At 38.1% G+C, this 27,423-nt stretch overlaps 1 protein-coding gene across 2 annotated transcripts in view; it reads left to right on the top strand.

Moving 5' to 3' along the window:
* The window catches only part of FNIP1 (folliculin interacting protein 1), a 110,848-nt gene that overhangs the window by 41,157 nt on the left and 42,268 nt on the right, over nucleotides 1-27,423 (top strand). For both annotated transcript variants that reach the window (XM_075541512.1, XM_075541511.1), the window contains exons 2-5: nucleotides 3,602-3,728; nucleotides 19,670-19,804; nucleotides 25,244-25,344; nucleotides 25,607-25,681. In XM_075541512.1, the coding sequence (XP_075397627.1) occupies nucleotides 3,602-3,728; nucleotides 19,670-19,804; nucleotides 25,244-25,344; nucleotides 25,607-25,681 (438 nt within the window). The remainder of the gene's footprint in view (nucleotides 1-3,601; nucleotides 3,729-19,669; nucleotides 19,805-25,243; nucleotides 25,345-25,606; nucleotides 25,682-27,423) is intronic.

Genomic DNA, 27,423 nt, shown 5'->3' with positions numbered 1-27,423 from the left:
GAAGGCTGATGGTATCCGGCTATTGAGAGAAATAGCGTCTGGGGACTTAAAGGCTTGAAAGTAAACAAGCGGCTATCTAGCCCAGAAGCAACAAAGCCCACATGGAAGCAGCACACCAACATGTGTGATCATGAAGGGCCCAGGGGACCAGGTTCCAAGCAACAAAGGCGGGAAAAAATATCGTATCATCATGAATGAGGGGAGCACATGATGGGGACCCAATGCCCATCTGTAGACAACTGTACATCCCTTGCAGAAGGGTAGTGGGGAGGGGATGAGTCATTCAGGGTTGAGTGTAACAATAATGAAACTCACAACCTTCCTCTAATTTTTAAATGCTTCCTCCCTCCAAATATTATGATCCTACAAACCTGGTTAGACCAGAGGATGCACAGCGGTATAGATGGGATCTGGAAACAGGGAATCTGGGACAGATGAACCCTTCAGGACCAAGGGTGAGAGTGGGAATACCGGGAGGGAAGTGGGGGTACAAAGGGGGAACCGATTTCGGGAATCTACATATAACCTCTTCACTGGGGGATGGGCAGCAGGAAAGTGGGTGAAGGGAGATGCCGGGCAGTGTAAGATAAGATAAAATTTTTAAAAAAGATAAGATAAAATAATAATTTATAAATTATTAAGGGTTCATGAGGGGAGGGGTGAGTGGGGAGAGAGGGGAAGGGAAAAAATGAAAATGACCTGATTCCAGGAACCCAAGCGGAAGGAGAATTTTGAGAATGGTGACGGCAACAAATGTGTATAAGTGTACTTTACACAATTGATGTATGTATGGATTGTGATAAGAGTTGTATGAGCCCCAATAAAATGATCTAATTTCTTAAAAAAGGGTCACTAAGAATCGGCACCAAATTGATGGCTGTAAGTTTTGTTTTGGAATTTTTAATAATTTAAGGGTTGATAGTTTGAATCCACCCTTTCCAGTGCCACAGAAGAAAGCCTGGCAATCTGCTTCCATAAAAATTGCAGGCAAATCCAAGGGAGGAATCAAAATAAGTCCTCACAGAAGTAGTACACCAGTTAGTGTGATTGATCCAAAGGTAACAGTTACAAAATTCAAATATGTTGAAGAGAAAACTATCAGAGCTAAGATTATGAACACCCAATTTGTAGAAGGCTTTGGAAGACAGTGGGAGCCCACCACAGTCAGATGGAGCTGCTGGCAGATCCGCTATAGCCAAAGGCAAGAGTCCTCAAAAGCCTTATTAACAGGCAGAGACCATTGTAACCTTGATTATTATGCTGGATAGAATTTGTTACCCACCCCCTACCATAGACATGTCCTGAATTTGTTCTGGGGGCAAGTATCTCTTAGTTGTTCCATGACAAAAGTTTCTTCCCTGACTTCTTGAATGTTGATGGGGATCTTCGCCCTCTCATGTATTATATGTATTTTTGTCTTTGTACTAATGTGATCATCTTATCCTTACCACCTCAGTGTGTTTTGTTTTTCATTGTTTCTGTGAGGCTCACCAGCTGTGAAGAGCAGGAGGAGTGTATGTACAATGATAATAACTGATACAAGGTGTTACAGGGAATTTAGGGCAGGGGAATGAGTGATAAGGGAGGGAAAGGGGAGTTTGGGAATAAATAATAAAGGGGATGCTGGAGCTGATGGTGATTGTAGCTCATTTTGGGGGTGAATCAACTTTGCAGAGAGGGAATGCTTTAGGATGGATGTGGTGGTGATTGTACAATTCCCGCTTGATATGTTTGAACGGTTGAACTATTCATTTCTATGATACGTAAATTACGTGCAAATAAAATTGTTGGGGAAAAATTGCACGCAAAAAAGCCCTGTCGAACAATTTTTTATGTAATTAATGGGTTGCCTTAGGGACAATGACTTTTGCTTTGTTTGTGTGGTTGTTTGTTTTTTAGCCATTTGCATGTCTTTGGAGGAAACGTCTTATTAAAGTACTTTGCCCATTTTTGATCTGTTTATATTTATTTTGTTCAGTTTTCCTTTTAAAGAGTAAGTATGCATCCCTAAATAAAATTAGGTCTATATTAAACCTTTATAAGTGGAAAAATAAGTAATTATATGTGTGATATTTGTTTTGCTCATTCAACCTCTTCTTTTGCATATGTTTATTTATTGTCTTTGTTTAGTATTTCATAATATTGATAACCCATCCTGATAATCAACATTTGAAATTAATTTCAGTTTTTTACTATTATAACTAGTGCTATTATGAACAAAGTGGTAAGCTTAACTGAATAGATTTGCTGGAGCAACTTCAATATTACTAGACTGTTATTGCTTATTTGTAATATACCGTATATACTTGTGTATAAGCTGAGTTTTTTCAGCGCATTTTTAAAGCAGTTTTTGTGGTAAAATTAGGTGCCTCAACTGATATTCGGGTCAGTTTACACTTGAGTATATACGGTATTTAAAAAGCAAAGAGACTTCTAAAGAGATGGACCAACTTATACTTTCATTAACAAAATGTGAATAGTCTCACTAGCACTTAATTATTCATCACTTTCTTTACTGTCTACTCTTTTATAAGTACATGTCATTAGGTGTCACCCTTGAAGTTGGTTCTGACTTCCGCAGACCATCCCAATGTACAACAAAAGGAAGCACTGATATCCTTTCTCAGGGACTGGGTTCTCCTGATCAAATGGCTAGAGTACATGAGACAGAGTGCCTTGACGTACTTGCTTCTAAGGAGCTTTCTGGCTGTACTTTTATGTACTTATAATTACATAGGTGCTATCACAGAAACTAAAAACAGTTTTCACCCTTCCATATTGAAGGAGTAGCAAAGATATTAAAATATGGGTTATCCTTATTACATTATCTAGGTTCATGCCATGAAATGAGTATATTTTTATTATGTTAAATTGTGTTTATGTATATTTATTAAGTTTGCTATTTTCAACCAGGACATTGAATTGTTTTTTTTGTTGTTGTTGTTCAGTCATGCTGATGATGCAAAATTGAACCAAACTGAATTTGTAAAATGTGAGTCAGTGTGCCAATAACTAGGACAGGAAAAATTAATGGGCGCATTCTCTGCTAGAAACTTAATCTGCCTCCACTGCAAAGGGCAAAATGCACATTCCATGACAACCAGATCTGCTGAACGATGGAGACAACCATATTCCTTTGGATGGGTGTCCCTCTTCATAGTCCTGATAGTAGCTGGATCTCCTGCACCAAGCTCCTAATAGGGCTCACCACTCCTCAGTCTCTTATTCCAGGGCTTCCACCTGTAATTCCCCCCCTCTGCTTGTCATTCAGCTACATCCAAAGTTTACAAGTTTAGATTCATTCTCATTTTGCTGCACCAGCTATGACTGAACTGTTTCTAACTAGTTTGAAGCCTTGTTTTTAATTGATATGCGATGGTTATGTTTTATATACATCATGTGATGCTTGTCACCATTTTTATTTTTACTTTTTAATCTAAACTGTCATAGCTGGTATAACTTTTTAGCTCTGGAGTTAAAAGGTGATTATTTCATGTAAACATCTCTATTGATTTATACCAACACTACATAGGTTTGTTTTAAAGGCTTTATGTGGAATATCGAGTACAGTAATTTTAATGGATTTTTGTTTTTTTTCAAGTTGGCCTTTGCCAGAATTTGATCCAAGCCAAATTCGACTGATTGTATATCAAGATTGTGAAAGGAGAGGAAGAAATGTCTTGTTTGACTCCAGTGCTAAGAGAAAAACGGAAGACATAACAGTATCGGTGAGCTTCATTATTGGTTTGAATGAATTTTTTTTTTTTTGCTGCAGATAATTTTTATTTTATTTTTAAAAATCATTTTATTGGGGGCTCGTACAACTCTTCCATACATCTATCTATTGTGTCAAGCACATTTGTACATTTGTTTCCCTCATCATTCTCAAAACATTTTCTTTCTACTTGAGCCCTTGGTATCAGGTCCTCATTTTCCCCCTTCCCTTCCCTACCTACCCTCCTTCCCTCCCTCCCTCACCCTAGATAATTTATGAATTAATATTTTTTCATCTCTTACACTGATGCCTCCCTTCACCCACTTTTCTGTAGTCTAACCCCCAGGGAGATCTTTGTGATCGGTTCCCCCTTTTTACCCCTCCTTCCCTCCACCCTCCTGATATTGCCCCTCTCACTACTGGTCCTGAGGGCTTCATCTGTCCTGGATTCCCTGTGTTTCCAGTTCCTATCTGTACCAGTGTACATCCTGTGGTCTAGCCAGATTTGTAAGATAGAATTGGGATCATGATAGTGGTGGGGGAGTAAGTATTAAAGAACTAGCGGAAAGTTGTATGTTTCGTTTTTGCTACACCTGTACCCCCCCCCCCCTGCACAATCCTTCTGTAAGGGATGTCCAGTTGCCTACAGATGGGCTTTGGGTTCCCACTCCACACTTCCCCTCATTCACAATGATATGATGTTTTGTTCTTTGATGCTTGATACCTGATCCCTTCAACACCTCGTGATCACACAGGCTGGTGTGCTTCATGTGGGCTTTGTTGCTTCTCAGCTAGATGGCCGCTTGTTTATCTTCAAGCCTTTAGGACCCCGGACTCTATAATATCCTTTGATAGCCGGGCACTATCAGCTTTCTTCACCACATTCGCTTATGCACCCACTTTGTCTTCAGCGATCATGTCAAGAAGGTGAACATCATGGAATGCTAGTTTAATAGAACAATGTGTTCTTGCATTGAGGGAGTAATTAAATAGAGGTCCAATGTCCATCTGCTACCTTAATACTAAATGTATATATGTACATAGATCTATTTCCCCATCGGCATATACCTGTATTTAGATCTCTATAAATGCCCTTTGCCTCCTAGATTTTTCCTCTTTCCTTTTACTTAACTCTTGTCCGCTATCATGTTCAACCTTCATTTGGGTTTCAGTAATTCCTCTCAGTTCCATTGCCTTTGATCAAGCCCTACCAGGCCTCCTACACCCTCCTCGCTATCCATTTTGGATCACTTGTTGTTCCTTTGTCCCTGGATTTGTTAACTCCCTCTTCCTTTCCCCTGCCTCCCCCTCTCCCAACAACCATTGGTATCATTGTTTTCTCCTCCAGCTTGTTTGTCCCACCTATCTTATCTAGATAGACCTGCAGAGATAATCATGCACACAAAACAAGACAGAGCAAAACAAAGCAACAACGAAAACAAAACAACCAAAAAAAGCCAAGGACAAAAAAAGAAAAACCTGTAAATATTTAAAGGTCTGTTTGTTAACCAGTCTGTTGGGGTGCCACACCTTGGGACCAAGAGTCTATTTTTAGTAATCCCTGGGGACTTCGTTGCTCTGTTCCCTTGCTCTTCTGTTGTACATCATTAATGTTTCACCTCAGTGTGGTCAGATTGGGCGCAATTCCCGCACTGTGCTCCAGTGGTGTTCTGCATAGCTTGCTATGGGTCAGTGAGGAACATTGTGTCTCATAGTGGGGCTGGCTTTGTGGTCCTCTCTGTGCTTTGGCTACTCTGAGTGGGAATATCCTCCTCAGGGCTTGGTGAATCTAAAGTAGTCTTAAAGATCTGCAGCCCTCACCCCCACCAAGGAAACAAAGGGTGTGATTTGGTTCACACCTTCTAAGGTCAGCATTTAATCCCACCCTAATCTTGTAACAGAGAACTCCCTCCAAAATGGGATCATAGCCACAGGCATAAAATGCAGAATCAGAATATATCGCACAAGGAATTACAGCTAGAAGGGTCATGTTAATTGACTATAACTCAACAACCACCAACAAAGAAGATCTGGAAGGAACTGGAGTGTGCCCTCTGGACTCAGTCCTTGGACGGAAAACTTCCTAGACCCAGGAGACAGCTGTATTGCCAGAGATTTTATGGTGGGATTTCTGACCCCCACAGGGAAGAATTGTGCCTTTATGCTAAGATATTTACTAGTAGAGCGAGATACGTCTGGGCTCTTGTCAGAATAACTAGACTAGATAACTGTGGTGAAGTAAATTCTCTTAATAGGAGTCTTCTATCTCTCTGTCTCTCTAACTCCCACCAAGTGATTGGACCATGCAAATAGGGCATATGAAGCACTAAGAAAAAGGATTAGTCTATTTTACTTGCTACTCTTCTTGCCGTGATTGGCCTGTTTTAGTTGTTAATCTCCTTGCTATAAGAATGAGTCATCAAAAAAAAAAAGAATGAGTCATCTCAGAAGCAGGAACAGAGAAAATTCTCAGGAATATCAAGAAAGAAGAGCCACCATTGGAGCAATTTGGGAATACCTGCCTGACATAGCAGAGACAGCAGATGCCATGATACTCTGAGATAAGAGGCTAAGGCAAGGAGACCATGAGACAGAGCAGAGGAGCAGTGTGAAGATTATGAGACTGAGGCAAAGTAGCAGGAAGACGTCTGGCCTACAGAGGCGGAGAGGTTAGAGAGAGGCTGAGAGAGATTAAAGATGAGAGGGAGAGAGACTTGGCTGCTAGTTGAAGAGAGGAACTGTGGTTGACCAATGAATCCTATCCTTAATGTTTTCTGATTCTGGCCTGTTGTAGTGTATTAGCTTCCCTGAGTAACCCTGCCTTAACCATGAGCATCATCTATGAGTTGTGTGTGGTCTTTGGAATAGATTGTCTCTGTCAGATAAAAGGAACTGCTGTGTAAGAAAACCTAGCCCTCATTTGTGATTTGGTTGTCTTTGTTGCTGCATCCTTATGTTTTTAGACACCAAGATTCAAGATCTCTTGACCTATAATATGGAAATTAAGCCTGGAATTGTATTTCTCTCCTGCTCTCTGCACATTCCTAACTGAAACTTTAATTGACATTTTTGTAAACAATGAATCCAGAAGAAAAGTAGTGTTATGGGAGCAACAATTGGTGTCAGAATAGGGAGAAAGAAGGATATAGAAGCATGTCTGGCTTCTGCCTTATGTCACTTGGTCTTAGGCTTGGGCTGCTGTGCAAATGGATTCTCTTCCTCACTGATGTACGTAGAGATGGAGCTGAGTGCCTTCAGGTGAAGGGTGCTGGTAGAGTGAAGTTCCCCTGGTTACTTAATTGGTGAAAATAAGAGCTGTATAATACATTAAGCATCACAGAGTTCAGAGTTAAGGCTAAGGAATTGAATGAAGGTCAGCTGCCTATGGGTATGTACAACCTAGTTTTCTTGATGAAAGAGCTGTATTCTGCATCATTCCTGATGCTGAATTGTGACCTTTTACTTCCCTAATAAACCCTAAAACTGTGGGTATGGCTTGTGAGTTTTCTGTGTTCGTTACAATGAATTACTGAACCCAGCCAAGAAGTAGTGCCAGGAGAGCAACTGCTATGTCAGAATTGCTAAGAAGTTTGCTGGTGGGAGGTATGTTGTACCTCTGCCTTGTAGGAGTGAGTTTGGAGGATTCATTCTGATGGGAATTCTCCCTTCATTTCCTGAAGTTAGAGAACCTCATAGACCACTGCACCATTTTCACAGAGTAAGAGCATCTACTTTGCTAACTCTAAAAGCCCTATTCGGAAATATTCTGGGGTCAAGTTAGCAGTAGGACATGGTCATTCATGTGATAAGCCAAGAAAACCCAGTCCTCATTTGTGATTTGGTTGTCTTTGTTGTGGCTGTCATTGTGTTTTTAGACATCAAGACTCAAATCTCTCCTGACCTACAATCTGGAAATGGAAGCCTAGAATTGTATCTCGCTCCTCTCCTTCACTGATTCCCTACTGAAACTCTCACTGACATTTTTGTAAACAACTGAAAACAAAATACTTTTGAGGAAAGTTTTTTTTAAATCCCTAGAACTGTTATTTATAATAATTTGGGGAGGAATTGAAGTTTGCCTTTGAAATTTTGCTTTCTTAGAAGAATTTGAATATATTTTCCCCAAATTGTTGTCTTATATGCAAGTACACCCTCAGCATGTACTCCCTATATAGGTACTCAAATGGATTTTTTAGTTATTTTGACCATCGGGTTTTAGAATTTCTAAGTATACATTTCATAATATTCCGAGGATTGGGCTTTGTTTATATCCCTTATCTGTCTCCAAAGAGCTCTGCTGGCATAGTGGTAGAGTATTTGACTGCTTACTGAAAGCTTGGCAGTTTGAACCCACCAGCTAACCTGCAGAAGAAAGGTATAGCAGTCAGCTTCCATAAAGATAAGAGATTTAAAAGGTCTATTGGCTAATTCTCATCAATCTTTTAGGGTTGCTTGCTGTTGGTTGGAATTGGCTTCACAGTAATAGTTAGGTTTGTTTACCTCCTTATCCAACCATTCTTTGGATATTTTATTCAGTGTAATAAGAAACCATTGCAAGCACTCAAGTTACTATTTATTTGTATAAATAATCTCTGCAGTGTATTAGGCACTTGCAATTTTAGTCTTCTCTGGCTGAGATGCCTGTAGTATGCTAGAGGAGTACAGTGCAATTGGTTGGTTCTCTTTTATGTGTCCTTTCTCGCCTGGAGTTTGTAATTCTCCCAGAATCATTTGTTGGACCACATTCTGTTAAATATTGGTTGGTTTTATATCCATATGGACAGTTCTCAAGGAATTGGTTAGTTTACTTTCTGCATAAGTAGTTTACAAAGTTTTGGTGGTTTACAATCCACCTTTATGTGGATTACCTGGGGACCTGAAACCCCTCCTCTCACACATTCCCCACACTCTTAGATGCTTAGAAGATCCTAGCAGATACTAGTAGGAAGGATTTCATCTCTCAGATGCTTAGAAGATCCTAGCAGATACTAGTAGGAAGGATTTCATCTATTAGGATTTAGTACTATTAAGGAAAGTTTCACTGAGGAAGTGAAAACTAAGATCTGAAAGAATCGGAGGCATGAAATTAGGAAAGAGTATTCATGGTAGCAGGATCAGTCATTGCAAAATCTATAGAGTGGCTGGAATGATAGTAATATATGGAAATGTATAAAGCTGAAGTTAGAGAGTTGGAGCAGGTATGTACAGATCAGTTCAGGGAGACTAAGATGACCCATTTTGATGCCAAATTAGTGGTAAATAACAAATCTTATTCCATATGTCAGCTGCATCTTGTGAAAATCTCCTCTCCCCTTCCCTTCTCTGTTCAGTTCAGACCCCACACCAGCCTTCTTTCTTATCCCCAGCCACCTAGATCTGGGTTAGCAGCAAGGACTGCTTGCAAGCCTGGGAGTCCACATGACTCCCTCCACTTTAGACCATCTGGCTCCAAACCTTGTGTTTTTCTCCATCTTACTAGAATACTGGTTATAAGGCTGACAGTACATAATGACTTCTTCACTTCAGACCAGTGATGACCCACTACTCTTCTTGCTCCTATTGCTATTGTTAAATATCTTCAAGACAGTGTGACTCATAGCAACACTATGCTTGATTGAAATACTCCCTGGCTCTGCAACATCCTCACCATTGTTGCTGTGCTATACCCTTAGTTGTAGACCTTGTGTCATTCTATCTCATTGGCAGTTTTCCCCCATTTCACTGACTTTCTACTTTATTAAGAATGATGTCTTTTCCAGGAACTGATCCCATATGATAGCAAACATATCCAAAGTACATGAAGTGATGTCTTCACATCCTTGCTTCTAAGAAGTGTTCTGGTTATACTTCTAAGACAGATTTTGTGTTTTACCTCAGATTGGTAGACCCTCAAAATATGACTGTGGAAGAGCGCTCTTCAAAATATAGTCGACTTTAATGACATGGATGACGGAAAGCTTTGGATATCATTATTTGCTGATCTGGCACAACTTACAATGAAAAGAAACTGATGCAAAAACCTAGTAGTAACTGGGACATGGAATGCATGAAATACACATAATGGAAAATTGCAATTTCTCAAAACTGAAATGGAGCACTTGGATCGATATCCTAGGCATTAGTGAGTTGAAATGGAATATCATTGTCCACTTTGAATAGATAATCATAGGTCTACAATTCCAAGAATGACAAATTGAGAAGGAACAGAAGCAAATTCATTGTCAAACAAAACTTTTCGAGATCTATCCTGAAATACAATGCTGTCAGCATAAGCATGCAATGGCTAGTTTAATATGACTGTTATTCAAATTTATGTGCCAAACGCTCACATCAAAGATGAAGAAATTTAAAGTTGCAACAAATTCCTGCAGTCTGAAATTGGTCACGCATATAATCAAGACATTGATAATTACTAGTGATTGGAATGTGAAAGTTGGAAACAAAGAAGTTGGATCAGTAGTTGCAAAATATTATCTCAATGGCAAAACCAATGCCAGAGATGGCACTATAGAATTTTCAACACCAATGACATTTTTATTGGAAATACCTTTCTCAAAAAATGGCAGCTGTGTGCATGGACTTTGCCTGATTGAAAGCACAAAAAAGCACTATCTGTGGGAAGAGATAGGGAGAAGCTAAACATCATCAGCCAAAATAAGGCTGGGGCCAACTGTGGAACAGCCCACCAATTGCTCATATGTTACTTCAGACTACAGCTGACGAAAATTAAAACAAGTCTATCGGAGCCAAAATATGACAGCACCTAGTCTTCAGTTATTAGTGTTCAGTGTATCAAACCTATTCTGGAGATGATCTGTAATTGCAATATACTCAAGGTTGTGCTTTGGTTCTTATGACCTTGTTTTAATTTTCTTCACCTTCAACTTGAACTTGTATATGAGTAATTGATGGTCCATTCTGCAGTTGGCCCCTGACCTTGTTCTGATAGTATTAAACTACTCCATCATCTCTCCACAAATATAGTCAATTTAATTCCTGTGTATTCAATCTTGCAAGGTTCATATATATATCTACTATACATATGAATTTGTATATTTGTTATGTAACCGTTTATCATTTTGAGTTGTGCCATGAAGTACTTGGTGATGAAAAAAAAATCCATACTGCAGTTATCAGTATGGATTACACCTCAGTGTAAAGAAAACAAAAATCTTCACAACTAAACCAATGGGTAATATCAATGATAAATGGATAAAAGATTGAAGTGGTCAAGAATTTCATCTTGCTTCGATCCATAATCAATGCCAATGGAAAGAGTACTTGACACATGCTATGGCATTTTCAGTTGCCTCGTATGCATCTGAAAGTTGGACATTGAATAAGGAAGACCAAAGAATAATTCATGCATTTGACTTATGGAACTGGGAAAGAATTTGAAAATATTTTTTATGGACTGCCAAAAAGAACAAACAAATCTGTCTTGGAAGTACAGCCAGAATACTTCTGTGAGGCAAGCATGTTGAAACTTTGTCTCACACACTTTAGACATGTTGTCATGAGAGACCAGTCCCTGGAGAAGTACCTTGTTATGCTTGATAAAGTAAAGGGCCAATGAAAAGGAGGAAAGCCCTCAACAAGATAGGCTGACACAGTTGCTAAAACAATGGCCTCACACATGAGGATAATGGTGAGGATGGCGCAGGACTGAGCAGCGTTTTCGTTCTGTTGTACGTAGGGTGGCTGAGCATCAGAACCGACTTGATGGCACCTAACAGCAACACAGCAGCAAGTGCAGGCGTCCAAAGCCTTGCTCAAAGACTTTGAGGAGACAGTTGTCCACAGTCAAATTTGTATAGTGGGTACACATTGGGCTGTGATCTACATGATTGGCAGTTCTGAGGAAAAAAGACTGAGCTTTCTATTGCCATACACAGTTTCAGCCTTGGTGACCCACAGGGGATCACTTAGAATAAACGTTGACTTATCAACAGTGGGTTACTATTATGCGGTCCTCATTTTCTAGCAGTAGATCAGAAAATTAGTCTTCTCCTGCTATCCATAAGGCTTTCCCCTGGCAACCTTTTCCAGAAGTAGATAGCTAGGTCCTTTCTCCCTGTCTATCTTTGTCTGGAACCTTTCCACCCTGGGTGACCCTGCTGGCATTGAAATACCAGTACTACAGTTTCCAGTAGCACAGCCACCACATGACGTCAAAGTGACAGATGAGTGGTGACTTGGCCCTGTAATTTGCTGAAATGACTCATAACTAGGAGAAACAGTATACCTGTGATAACAACTTGGATATAATAATGTACATAGCCTTGCTAAGAGTCAAGACCAGGAATTGGCAAACTTTTGAGATGGAAGAGCCAATCCTGTGTGTCATAACAATTCAAAAATCATTCAAGAACTATAGACATTTTTATAAATCAATGAAATCACCATTATCTGAATAATATCCTTTAAAATTTTTCAGTTTTACTTCAGAGCCATATGTACATATTTAGAGAGCCTCATATGGCTTATGAGCCCCAGTTTGCTGACCCCTTGTGTGGATCAAGGCCCTAACAGCAGTAGCAAGAACAACATAATGATGAGCTATTTAAGATAAGATTGGCACAGTAGCTGCCATTAGGGGTTCAATGTAACATAGCAGCAATTAAAAGGAAGGTGTGGGACTGGGACAGTGTTTTGTTTGTTGTTCATAAGGTGGCTATGAGTCAGACCTGACTCAACGACACCTAACAACAGTGAAATGATACGTTCAACAAGCATAAAAATGTAAATCAAATTTGTGTAACTTTCAGAAACTTCATGCAGACTACAATGTATGAGAGTTTTTCTTTTCTTTTTTTTAATCATTTTATTAGGGGCTCATAAAACTCCCATCACAATCCATACATACATCAATTGTGTAAAGCACATTTGTACATTCATTGCCCTCATCATTCTCAAAACATTTGCTCTCCACCTAAACCCCTGGCATCAGCTCCTCATTCCCCCCCCCCTCCTCTTTTCCCTCCATGGACCCTTGATAATTTATAAATTATTATTTTGCCATATCTTGCACTGTCTGACATCTCCATTCACCCACTTTTCTGTTGTCCGACCCCCAGGGAGGAGGTTATATGTAGATCCTTGTAATGGGTTCCCCCTTTCCAACCTACCCTCCCTTCACCCTCCCAGTATCACCTCTCACACCACTGGTCCTAAAGGGATCATCTGCCCTGGATTCCCTTTGTTTCCAGTTCCTTTCTGTACCAGTGTACATCCTCAGGTCTAGCTAGATTTGTAAGGTAGAATTGGGATCAAGATGGTAGGGGAGTTGTGGTGGAGGAAGCATTTAGGAACTAGAGGAAAGTTGTCTGACTTATCTCCTCCCTGAAAGTGTTTATTTTCTAAAGTGTTAGTGTATCCCTGATGGTACTGTTGACCCTATGAATCAAAATTGACTTGATAGTACTTGGTTATTTTTGTTTTTTATAATTAAGCCTTAATTATTGTATCAAATTTGCAACATGGCTTTGGTTAGGTAGGTAGTAGAAATTAAAAGTTAATATAGAGACATCAGGTAAGTCTGATACATATAAATAGCTTTCAGTTAGAAGATTTGTTGTTGTTGTTGTTAGGTGATATTTAGTTGAGTTTGACTCATAGCAAGCCCATGTGTTAGTATATAATGGCCTCACTGGATTTCCCCAGGCCATAATTTTTATGGAAGCATATTAGCAGGCCTTCCTTCTCTGGATGGGTTTGAATTACCAACCCTTCAGTTAGGTGCCAATTGTTTAAGCACCTTAAGGAAGTATGAGGGAAGCAACAAAACAAGAAAGACAAAAGAACCAAAGAAATTGATTTTACTTTAACATCAACTAATAAGGACCCACCCCCTGTATTTTAGATTAGAACTGTGAAAACAGTGACTTTTCAGTAGTTACAATCTTTCAGAACTATATCGCCAGGCCTTCCTTCTGAGGCATCTCTGAATCAACTGGAAATACCCACCTAAAGAAATATTATGAGGGCCATGTCTGGCCTCTGACTATTTAAGGTGGGGGGAAGGAGAATGCAACTCCACCACTGCCCAAAGATGATTCCTATGAGACAGAGTTCAGATATGCTTCCACCCTGCATTATCCTATTCTGACACCAGTTGTCCCTCTACTTCTCTGTTTGGTTTAATAATCTGTTGGAATGGCCACACAAAACTCACAGACAATACTCGCAATTATGGGGTTTGCTATGGAAGCAAGGTACCACAAGTCAGATCAGAAAACATTAAGGATACCCTTCTGTTGTCTCAGTAGTATCTCTGCTTGATTATGGCAGCAGACAAGTGTCTTTCCAGTCCCCAGCTTCTCACACAGTGCAGCCCTTAGGCCTCCTCCTTGCCTGGCAAATGTGTTACAACATTCATTCCTTTCATGCTGAGAAAAACCCAAAGAGTACTCCACTCTGCAAGCCAACCTCCTGCCCAAAGGCATTCGGTCACCTCTACTCCTTCCATGGGCAGGAACTGCCTGTCATTTCAGCTCATAGTATAGGTGCTGCCTCTGCTGCACATGCATTTTGCTGGTGGCTTTTCTTTCTCGTGTTCACAGGATTCTCTCTCTTCCTTCTTCTGAGATGGCTTTCTACCCAAAGGTATGGTGAGACTCTCCACACCCCTCTGCAGAACTTCCATAACTTGTTTGCCCATGCAGTTATTTGGTGGACATTACAGAGACTACGGATAGAAGAACAATATCAAGTAATGCCACTCATTGCACCATCTTTAAGCTAGTAGCCACTGCTTACAACACACAGGATGCCGTGTGGGTAGGGAATAGCTCATTTTACCTAGCAATTATAACAGTAAGATGTCTATTAACAAAACCAGTATATGGGGAATTTTGTCTAAGGAAAAAAAGTTTACTAGATTAAAAGGAAAAACATGCTATCTTTTTGTTTAATATTCATCATCAAAGATGTCAGTTCTTTCTAAGTTGATTTGTAAAACAATGCTGGACCATTAAAATGCTTTCTTTTTTTTTGAGAGGAACAAAGCAGTATTCCTTCCTTCCACCTTGATAACCATTAATGATTTTTGGTTTCTGTGTATTATTTCATATAAGTGAATGCATAATACCCTATTTACCCATTGGAGGCTGACATTTCAGCATAATATTTTCAAGCCATGTGTGATTTCATTTCTCTTTATGGCTAAATAATATTCCATTGTGGGTTGTTTATATATTCAACTCTTTCTTGATGGACATTTAAGTTGTTTTCACTTTTTGGCTGTTGTGAACAATTCTACAGTAAACATTGGTGTATTCTGCTTCATGTTTTCTGGGATTCCTAGATTGGGTTTGCCGGGTCACATGGCAGATTTATAATCAAATTTTGAAGAACCACCGAACTGTTTTACACAGTGACTGTACCATTTTGCATTCCTACCAGCAGTGAAGGATGGTTCCAGTTTTTCCATAACTTTTCCAAATTATTGATTTCCATGTTTTTGATCATTGCTATTTTAATGTGGGTGAGATAGGATCTCATTGTGGTTTTGATATGCATCTCCCTAAAGGCTAATGGTTGGGTGACCAGTTAGTTCTGTAGGTTAAATTGTAATGCTAGTAATCCCAATATTGCAAATTCAATCCCTATTCAGGCCATGGATGCTCATTTTAAGGAGCCCTAATGGTGCCTAGTGGAGTTCGTAGTGGTTACGTCTTTGACTACAGTTCGAAGCCACCAGCCACTTCTCTGGAGAAAGATGAGGTTTACCACCCCTGTGAAGAGTTACAGTCTCAGAAACCCACAGAAGCAGCTCTCCCCTGCCCTATAAGGGTTGCTATGAGTCAGAATCAATTTCCTGGCAGTGAGTTTGAGCCTTTTTGAGTGTTCCTTTTAGATAGGCATTGTACTGCTAACTGAAAGGTTAGCTATTTAAACCCAACAACCACTCCACAGGAGAAAGATGAGACTATCTGCTCTAATACAGATTTACAGCTTCTGGAACATCCCCATATAGGATTTCAGTGAGTTGGAATTGACTTAGTGGAAATGAGTTTAGCTTTAGTTTAATGGCTAATGAAATGAACATCTTTTCATGTGCTTGTTTGCCATTTGAATATCCTCTTTTATGAAGTGTCCATGTAAGTTCTTTGACTATTTTTTGAGTTGTTTATAATTTATTTTTCATGCATGGAGGGTTTTGTTTGTTTTTATAGGTTAAAATGTGGTGTCCCTCTACTTAGGAATGGAATCAATGAACCTGTTTTCCCTGCAGTTTCCTACTATATCTCTCGCAAAAACCTTGTGACCGACTAGCTGAGAGTTGCCGACTGTTCCCAGTATAGACTCCTCTGCAACGGTATTGTTTGATATCAATGAATTCATGACTTCAAGAACAGGAAGGAAAAAAGCTGTGGATGGCTGGGGAGTTGTTGGGAGAAAGGTGTCTATAAAGCGTGTGCACACACCCCATGATTTTGTAAGAGCTTTTATCCTCAGCCCTTTCCTCCCTCTAGGAAGCTGTTTTTAACTTGGTGATTTCACACAGTTCCTTTGGCTTGAAACTTCCTTCTAACCTTCCCAGTTTCCCTTGTTTGCCCAATTCCTGTGCTTTTTCCACCCTCTCCACTTTTTCTGCTTTGGCTTACATGTCACTCACTTATTTGATCCCCAACCTAAGTCCTTTTTTGGGGCAATTCTCTTAAGCGGTTTGTTCCTTAAACTCCTTATCTATAAAATGAGATACTAATAATACCTACTCTACAAAGTTGTGAAGAATAAAAGAGTAACATATATGTAAAATTAAATAGTACTTGTCAGTGTTGTGTGAGTTAACTGTAATCATTCTTACTGTATTAGACACGTACATGTTTTTATAGCATGTAAAAATCACATGCATGTTTTATTGTTAAATATTGCTCTTATCTTCACCTCTGTTCTAGTAAGAAAAACCCACTGCCCCCAGGTTGCTTCTGACTCATAATGGCCTTATGTAAAGTTCCCAAGACTAAACCTTGGGAGCAGACAGTTTTGTCTTTCTCCTGCTTAGTGTCTGGTGGTTTGAACTGCTGACCTTTCCTTGAGCAGCCCAACAGCTAACTCGTTGTCTCACTAGGGCTCCATCCTGGTTCCTAGTGCTTGCTATAATATTCAAATACTTGATTGTAAAATGGTTTGCCATAGTAGGTAAGTGAGACAGGCCGAGTTTCTATTATAAATAGATTACAGTCATAGTGTAGTGGTTTGCATGCTGAGCTGCTAACCACAACATCAGCAGTTCGATCCCACCAGCTATTCAGTAGGAGAAAGATAAGGCTTTCAGCTTCTATTAAGATTTACCAGCATGGAAGCTCAAGGGGAGCAGTTTTTCTGTGTCCTGTTGGGCCACTATGATTCAGAATTGATTCTATGACAGTGAGTTGTTTTTTTTTAAGGGATCTTGTAAGCTTGTTAATGTTATCTAACATCTTCGGACTTCACATTTCTCATCAGTAAAATGGATATTTATATCTATCTAATCTATGTACTACAAGGACTAGCATTTTCCTCAGGACCAATAAGCACTAAAATATTAAAAAGTATCAAGATAACCAACTTGGAATATTTTTAGTGACTATTGAACTGTTACAAATGTCAGTATTTGGTGATGTCCCTGCCCCTGTAGTAGGCATTCAGTCATGTTAGCCCCTACTTTAACTCTTTTATATTAACTGTAACAACCATCATTCATAAGCAAATAGCCACTAGGTAGTTTTCCTCCCCATTGATCAGCAAGTTATCACAGTGTGGATGGATCCCGAGTTTACTTGTGTTTCACGCGCCATCTGTTGGGGGACGGATCACGAGATAACTTATCATTTCTACACACTGCCTTCAGATGTCATCTGCTTGGATATATTTTAACTACTTCATCTATTTAGGTGTTCACATCAGTAGTGAATGTATCAAACTCGATTGTTTTCATGTTCTTTCTGTTTATTTAGCTTTTAAGTGAATTTTGGTTAAATCACATAGTTACTATTTGTTTGAATTGTTTTGCAAGGAGTTGTGCACTTCTGATCAAACCTCAATGAGATGTAAAATATCACCTAAATTTCTCAAGTGGTCTTTTGTTACACAAAAAGACATGAAGAAATTCTTAGCGCTAATTCTTCTAATTTTTCAGAGTAATATGGATTATGTTGATTAATTTTACAAGATAGTTCATAAAAGTAATAATGTTCCACATACATTGCAAATATTGTTTCATAATGTGAGACAATGTTTTATATTAAAAAACTGAAAGTTATAAATAAACATGATAAAAAGTTGATGAGATATGAACCCATTTATGGTTTAATGCAAAAAAAAACTCTAACATCCGAAAAAAATACCCGGCCATTTGGATAAGTTGGTAAAAAAATATCCAGTCTTTTATGTGTTAAGTAACATGCCTAAGGAGCTGCGTTTAAATTGAAGTTGATTTAGATTTTGCCGTGGTATCTGGTGAATTTCTAGTTGCCTTCTTTAATGATGCTTTTGGTAATGATTGAACAAAACAAAAAATACAGTGGTTTTGATCAGATTGTTCCTTCTTTGGAAAACTTGGACAAAGAGACATAGTGGTCACTGTAATAAAGCACTGGGAGTAGCCAGAGCATGGTGATTTGTTACTTTGACAGCTGAGAACCATGTGTGCTAATGCTAGACTGTGCTGACTTCTGTTTCTTAGTTTCAATTTTTAGTAACATTTTACTTGACCAGCACAAGAATAAACTAAAAACCCAGACTGTTGCTCTCTAGTTGATTCTAATTCATAGTGACCCTATAAGACAAGGGTGAACTGCCTCATAAGGTTTCCAAGGCTGTAATCTTTATAGAGGATCCCTGGTGGCATCATGATTACGTATTGGGTTGTGAGTCGCAATTTGAATTCAGCAGTTCGAAACTACCAGCCAGCTCCTTTCTATTCCACTAAGAGTTACAGTCTTGCATAAGCACAGGGCAGCTCTACTCTGCCCTCTAGGGCCTCTATGAGGTGACTTTGACTCCATGGCAATGAGTTTGAGTTTTTTGTTTTTTCTTTTTAATTTATAGAAGCAAACTGCCACATCTTTCTCCCAAGGAGTGGCTGGTGGGTTAAAACCACCGACCTTTTGATTTACAGCTGTGTGTGTGTGTGTGTGTGTGTGTGCGCGCGCATGCACATATTGGCATACATCATTCAAAGTTGGTTCATTCAACCATGTATATATCCATGAGCCTGTATAGTGGTTTCTGTTTTGTTTCATTTTGCTTTAAAAGGAAAAAGCTCTGCTTTTGCTTATTAGGCTTTTGCCCTCTCTGCAGCTGCCACTACCACTTGTTCCTCTGGCTTCTGCCAGCAGCGTTAGTAGTGGCAATGAGGATGACTGGAAACAGGCTCCCATAAAGTTTTCATATGATGTTCCCATAACATTCCAAATTAATGGATTAATTCACAGAACGTTAAACAGTGCAATGTTTGAACATAAAAATCTCACTTGAGTTTCTATTCTCATCCCTAAATCTTTCCTCAGAAAAATGGTTTTTCCTAACTTGTAATAAGCCTATGGTTATTTTAAGTTAATGAATATAAATATTTTTCTCTTCTGAGTTTTAATTTTTAATATGGGAAAGATCGACAGATACATAACCAATGTATGTAATATTTTAGGGATCATCAGTCATTTTTAAGCTCCTAGTGGGATTTTGTGACTAAAGAATCTGAACACTGTTGTGTACTGCATAGAAAACTTTCTGTGATGAAATGGTGCTGGTGAGAAAACAAAATAGAAGCTCTCTAAATACTATGCCAATAATGAGAGGAAAAAAATGACTAGAGAAATCCAGTAAGATGTAAATGCTTGTTAGATTAGCGTTACATTATTTCTAGTTATTTTATTTTCTCTTTTCTCGAGGGTTTTTATTCCATGATTACGTATCTACACAGTGAAAACTATTAAATTAAAAATGCAAGTAATGTCTCTATTCCAGAAACTCTGTAGTGATGCTCAAGTTAAAGTCTTTGGGAAATGCTGCCAACTGAAACCTGGAGGAGACAGCTCATCCTCTCTGGACAGTTCCACGACTTCATCTTCTGACACGAAAGACCAGTGTCCTAAGTACCAGGTAAGCTCTCTGATCTCCTTTGTTTACTCATTCACTTCGAAGTATTTTGGAGCACCAGTGGAGTGTTGTCCACCACCCTAGGGACTGGAGATATACAGTAACTAGCCTTTGTTCCCATCGAGTTCACATTGTAAATGATGAGACAGATAGCTAAACAAGCTCTAAAAAATTTGTTGAGTCTTAGGATAGGTGAAGCACAGAGTGCTGTGGACACTGCTAGCAAGGATAGATTTTCCATTTTTATTTCTGAGCTCAGATTTATTAGTTCCAGAATAATTTGTTGTTTTGCATCACTTTTATTATTGAAGTTTGAAATAAATACAAAATGAAACAGTGTAGCTATAGTATAATCGAAAGTATATGTAGTCAGAAATGTATATTTCGTTTTACAAAAGTTATGACCCTTTCAAAATACAAAGTTAAACAACTTAGTGACTACATAGGGACTTCTTTTTTTTTTTTTTGTCTTTTTGGGATATCTTTATAAACTTGCAACCTTTTCTATAAGGTTCGTACTTGGTTTCAAGCTAAGCATCACTTGATGTGATGCTATTAGTGTCATTCAAGCTTGCTTGAATCACAAATATTTTATATTTAGTAGTACCAAAATAGTATCCTGGACGTTTAGATTGTTTGTAATGAAATTATGTTTTAATGGGAGCTTATCCTTTCCCTTTATTAATAAGGTAGCATATGTGGAAACTAAAGCAAATTCACTGCTGTAGAGTTGATTCCAACTCCTAGTGACCCAAGAGGGCAGGGTGAAACTGACCCAGTTACGAAGTTTAGAGAGATTGCACGATTGGCCTGGACTTTTCTCCACTTTAGACATGTCTTAAAAGTTCCTAATACTGTCATTTGGGGTCTGGGACCCAGTGGTTAAGTGCTTGGCCTCTGAAGGGAAACTTGCTGACTTGAACCCACCAACTGCTTTGCCAGAGGAAGATAAGTGGTGTTCTGCCTGTAGGACTACAGCTCTGGGCGCTTCTCCTGGGAGCCGTTGGGTCACTGTGAGTTGCAGTCAGCTAGAAGCTAACAGGTTTTAATAGCGCTATCTGCCATGTATTGGTAGTAGTTCAAAGCTACCAGGTTCTTTGGGGGTGAAAAGACTGGGTGTTTTACAGTGTCAGAAACCCACAAGGGGTCACTGTGAGTCAGCATTGACTTGATGGCATTGAGTTTTTATGCCAGGTATAGAAGTAACAGCATAGTGACTATGTTCACAATGTCTAATGTTCAATGTAGGAAGTTTTCTAATTTGATAAATTGCCTTCTTTGTGTTATGCTGTTGAAAATGAACATTGGCAGACTAATTCACGTTGTAGAAGTCCTGAAGTATTGAATGATGGTAATCTCATTTTGCCTCAACATTCCTAGAGGTTTTATTTTTTAAACTAGACTTTTTCAAGCCATATGCCCATATAGTCTGATAGTAAATTCAATACAGTTCGACAACTGTATTCTCTCTCTCTCTCTCTCTCTCTCTCTCTCTCTCTCTCTCTCTCTCTCTCTCTCTCTCTCTCTCCCGTAAGCATTGATCTTTTGTGGTATAATTCATAGTACTTGAAGAACTGTTATTTCATGTAATAAGAACACTATTATTGGTGTATTCAGATAATTAGCTTCTAGCAGTGAGTTCTTACAAAGAATAGACTGTTTAAGCAAGGCATTTCTTAAAAAGCAGTAAAAGTACATCTCTTTTGAGTGGTGAAGGGAATAAAAAACGCCAAACCTGTCACCACAAGGATGATTCCAGCTCACGGTGACCTCATAGCTAAGTGAACAAAGCAGCTCCTCAGGGTTTTCTTGCCTGCAATGTTTATGGGTTCAGAGCTTCAGGTCTTCCTTTCATGGCACTGCTGGGTAGGTTCAAACCATCAACTTTTGGGTTAGTAATGGATTGCAAACTATTTGTGCCACTCAGGGACCTAAAAGAATAAATAATAAATACCCTTTTAATTATACCATTAATTGGAGAGTAGGTCACACTAAAATACATAACATGCCAATGACCTTCATGTTAACTATAGGACATAGAGTAGGTAGGTAAAGAGAACCTATAAGCAAATTGTATGGTCTCATGAAATTTAAATAGCAATTTATTTTAATTGTATCTAGTCTAAGATCTATAAAATACTGAAATTTATATAGCTTTCTCTATAGAAGAAATATTTTCAAAATCAGAATTCATGTGATTGCAATAAAGAAAGCTCTCATGTATATTATTAACCAAACATAATATATGTTGTAAGTAAATATTATCAAGTACTACCCAGTCACTTTTTAAAAAGTTATTCAACTGTTTTAAAAACAGTCTCAGTATTGAATTGTCTATCATTGAAATAAAAATAAAAAATCTAAACCAAATCCCAAGAATAGATTCTTTCTTCCTGGTAGCCTATTATATCAGAAATTATTTTTTCTTAAAAAAATAACCTTGTACCTTTATTAAAACAAAATTAAAAATACACAACTAAGAGAAGAAAAAACTTAATAAGAAAATTAATATGTATAATATAGGCATTTTATTTATAATGAATTTATTACCATTTTAAAATGTCTTTTTAAAGTTGGAAAATTAAATATGGATTTTTTTCCTATCCAAGGAATTGGACAATTCAAGACTATAAACAGGCAAGAGTAGTAAAATAATAAAAAGAAAAATAGCATGTAGATATATGTCTTGGTCTTTAGTTTTAAAACAGGAGACCTCATCATTTTAATATCATCAGAGGAATCATAAAAATGTTAGGAAACTTCTGATTTTTTTTCCCATGGTAGAATGGTTTAGTTCAATTTGTAAATAAAAGGGAGATTCAAAAAGTTTGTGGGAAAATTCCATTGTATTTTAATTCCACCTTTTCATGGACTTTTTGAAGTCCCCTTGTAATATTCATTTACTAGCCTTTATGGTTATTTGGGAACATCTTTCTCATTGGTTTTTCATCATATAGTTCTATCAGTTAGGAATTATGTTAGAAACTCTAAAAGCGTAGTTTAAAAAAGATGGGGAACATTTTCTTCACACAATAAATCTAGAAGTATTGAAACACGGGTTTCAATAATTCATAGAGACCAAATATCCCTCAACGTTTTTCTTATTAATGTGGTCATGATGTGGTATCTCCATTTGACTTTTATGTCTCATTGATCAGATCTATACTGTGTTAGTCCAGGTAGATTAGAGAAACAAAACCAGGGAGACTCGTGTGTAAGGAAGAGCTTTATATAAAAGAGCACATGTATTTTCAGAAAACATCCCAGCCCAGTCCAGATCAAGTCCAATATTAGCCCATATGTCTGATACTATTCCATAAATTCCATTTCAGACTCACCCAGTACATGCAGTGATGCTGAATGCAGGAAGGTCACAGGCCAGTGATTAGAAGGTCTTGTGGATCAAGTGGCAGTGGAAAGCATCTCAATGCTGTCATGGGTCTCCACGGGCTTCCTCCAGCTCTCTGAGTGTTTCAGCAGCAGTATAAAGGAAAGGCAGAGAGAGAGAAAGTTGTGTCCTGCCTCCAGGGAGGAAGACAGGACTTCCCAGAATTTGCAGAAGGCCATACTAACATGGAGTCATAATTGGCTGTGATCTGATTGACAAGCTAGATTCCACTCATTTACTCAAGTTGACAGGAAATTATGTAACTGCCACATATACCAAATACACATAAATGAGGGTAGTTTAGGGGTATAGAAAAAAAACAACCCCTTAGTTTTAAGGTAGCAGATGGACATTGGGCCTCCACTCAAGTACTCCATCAATGCAAGAATACTTTCTTCTATTAAATTGACATTCTATGATGCTCACTTTCCTGGCACAATCACTGAAGACAAAGTGGTTGAATAAGCAAATGTGAAGTAAGTTGATTGTGTCATGCTATCAAAAGATACAGCATCTGGGGTCTTAAAGACTTGAAGGTAAACAAGCGGCCATCTAGCTCAGAAGCAGCAAAGCCCACATGGAAGAAGCACACCAGACTGTGCAATCACGAGGTGTCAAAGGGATCAGGTTTCAGGCATCATCAGACAGAGAAATCAGGACCAGTGGTGAGTGGCAATACTAGGAGAGTAGAGGGAGGGTGGGTTGGAAAGGGGGAACCGATTACAAGGATCTGCATAACCTCCTCCCTGGGGGTCAGACAACATAAAAGTGGGTGAAGGGAGACGTCGAACAGTGCAAGATATGACAAAATAATAATTTATAAATTATCAAAGGTTCATGAGGAAGGGGAGCTGGGAGGGAGGGCAAAAAAATGCCCTCCAGGGGGTTAGGGAGAGAGCAAATGTTTTGAGAAAGATGAGGGCAGTGAATGTACAAATGTGCCTTACACAATTGAGATAAGAGTTGTATGAGCTGCTAATAAAATTATTTAAAATAAATAAGTGAAGAAAAGAAAAAAAAATCCCAAATTCACTAGCTTCAAGGGAGGCTTTGAAATATTAGACTTCAAAAAATAAGGAAGGAATACAGAAAAGTTATTTGGTAGCCAATTAGTAATGTTCACCGCACTAGTTAAATAATAACCAAATTGTTGAGTTCATTTTTAGATATTTTTGACTCCTATAGGATAATGTAATGAAAAAAATTTTAATTGAGTTTTTTTGAAAACAGGTCATCCTAATGTTTCAAATTTCTTTTTTATAAATTGTAAAATAGGTGAAAATTAAGTACCTCGATTGTAAATGTTATTTTTGTACATTAAAAACAAAAACTCACTACCATTGAGTTGATGCTGACTCAGCAACCCTATAGGACAATTTAAAACTGCCCTTGTGGGTATCTGAGACTGAAACTTTTTTTTGTTCATTAAGAATGAACAAAAATTATTTTTCTGTATAATAGATGATAAACATTCATATATGTGTATGCATGTACATATAATATATATGAGAGATGGTTAAAAATGTTCACTTGAGCACTATTTATTATAGCAAAACTCTAGAAGTAGACTAAATACCCACCAGTAATGAAAACTGACTTGATCAGCTGGCAATTTCACATTATACCATACTTAAAAGGAATGAGGTATGTGTAACAGTATGGTTGATTCTACAAAATATGCTGTTTGCAGACCTAAGGATGTGTGATACAGATCCTTTTTTTAAAAATATCCTTCTTGTAGAATAAGGAGCTCTGGTGGTGGAGTGGTTACGCATTGAGATGCTAATGGCAAGGTGCACAGTTCAAAACCAGCCGCTCCAAGGGAGAAATACAGGGCTTTCTATGAAATAATTTCTGTAAAGAGCTAGTCTTGGAAACTCATAGGGACAGTTCTATAGTTTCTATGAGTCGGCATCCAATTAATGGCAGTGAGTTTGTTTGTTTTTGCTGTTGTTTATGTAGAATAACTACAATAGTAATTTTAAATGAATATTAATATTTGTAATCACAGTTTTGAAACTTAATATTTTTAATAACATCATGTTCTTGTTTAGGGTTCTCGGTGTTCATCTGATGCCAATATGCTTGGAGAGATGATGTTTGGCTCAGTGGCTATGAGCTACAAAGGATCCACCCTAAAAATTCACCAGATCCGGTGAGGAATTTTCTGTTCTTACAACAACAAAAAATTAAATCCATTGTAGAGTTTCCAGTCTTACTGAAGAGGAAAATAACTTCTTAGTGTTTTCATTCAGGTTTTCTGTCTCAGATACTCATTTTGTAATGTCCAATGGACTTCATAGAATTTCATTGTATTTAAATCGTGAAATATCTCTGGTTCATAGATTTCTGTTTATAATAAAAGAACATGATAATTTAGTTTTGATCCTGTTATGTTCCTCTCTTCCTGTTCATAGATCTCCGCCACAGCTTATGCTCAGCAAAGTCTTTACAGCACGGACTGGCAGCAGTATCTGTGGAAGTCTCAATACGTAAGTGCCTATGGATGCAGGGACAGTGGATTGCTTACTGGTGTGCGTAGTACAGATACTAACACACCGCTTTTTGGATTACAGCATAAATTCACACAGTCTTCTTTTCCCTTCAGTTTAAAAGTGCATGCATGATGGGAGGCTGCATCTCCATTTGACTTGAGTTGAAGAATAGATGTGGTTTTTGATTCTCTAGTTCACTAGAAAGTCCTATCTAGCTGGAAGTGAAATTTTGAATGTTTTTCCATCTGAGGTTGACAGACTTTTTTTCTCTTCCACTTTTGTAGTGCCAGGTTGGGTTGTCAGGGAGAGGTGCTCTTACCCCATAGATAGGAGTAATCTAGGGTACCCACATGGTAGGATGCTGGTATTTCAAGCTGCTAATGCCCAGATTAGAAGAACAAAATCAGAACTGGTGGCAGAGTGATAGGCTTTGTGCAAAAACCTAGAAATGAAGGACCAAAGTTGTGTCAGTTGGAAGTGGACCCCACCGATGGATTCTGTGGGTGTGTTATGAGAACAGTGCTCCTTGGAGAGCCAGCATCGCTTGGGCTTACCTAAGGTTGAAATTAGCAGGAGACATTAAGATCGCTGCTCTAGAGTAATTACCTTGAGATTCTGTTCATTGTAAATGTAAAAAGATGTCTTTAAGAGAGCTTTTATCAGCCAATATTCCCGTACCTATAGCTCTTCAAAAAGGACAGTAAAACTCTTAGTAAAACAGGAGCAGGAGAGATTGTTTTTAAAATGTTATAGACTGTAAAAAATAAAAACTTCTTATTGACAACAAATCTAACTTTGGAGAGTTTGATATGAAGTACAAATTATATACTCTAGGTTGGATGCACCGATTTTAGCTATAGGCACCACCGTTTCTTTATCTTTTGTAAATTCCAGTCTAATTTCTAATCTTAAAATCTGTAGAAAGGATAATTTGCACTAAATGTATCCTTTTGCTATTCTGAGTATTTTACTAAAAGGAAAAGTATATATTTCTAATCTAGAATAATGGCAGTTTTTAAATATTTGGCCCATCCTTTATTATTTTCCCCTCACTGGAAGTTTATTACATATTTTTAGGTCCAAAGTGTGAGTGAAAATCATGCTTGTAATTTAAATTAAAGCCATCAAACTTTTTTTTTTTTGTAAAGGCGCAGGTAATAAGTATTCTTGGCTTTGTAGTCCAGATAGTCTCTTGCTTTGATACTGAAGCATGAAATCAGCCACAGATGATGCATAAATGAATGATGTTGCTGGGGTCCTTAAAAACTTTATTTGTGGGGACTTCATTAAAATGGAAAAAGACTTAGTCAATCAGAAGATTTCATTTAGAAAGTTAAGAAACATCTTAAAAGTTGAAGAAAAATTTATTAGGAGCTGTAAATATCAGATAAGGATTTAATAGTCAGAATATATTAAGAACTCTTGTAATGACAAAAAGACAAGCAACCTAATTAAAATATAAGCAAAGGACTTGAATAGACTTTATTAGAGAAGTAATGTTAAGTGGCAAAAATACACATGAAAAGCTACTTAAGCTCATTGGTCATTTGGAGTCTGTAAGGGGGAATTACAGTGTCATATCACTTCATATCCCCTAGGTTGGATGTGGTTAAAGACATAAAAAGTAAAGGTGTTGGGGATGTGGAGAAATTAGACTCCTTATTCATTGCTTACGGGATTATAATATGGTACAGCTACTGTGAAAATAATTGGGTAAGTCAAAAACTGTTAGATCTAAA

Source organism: Tenrec ecaudatus, chromosome 2, assembly GCF_050624435.1.
Source record: "Tenrec ecaudatus isolate mTenEca1 chromosome 2, mTenEca1.hap1, whole genome shotgun sequence".
NCBI classification, from domain to species: Eukaryota; Metazoa; Chordata; class Mammalia; order Afrosoricida; family Tenrecidae; genus Tenrec; species Tenrec ecaudatus.
Note: the sequence above shows the minus strand (reverse complement) of the source record. Positions and strands in the feature narration are given on the sequence as shown.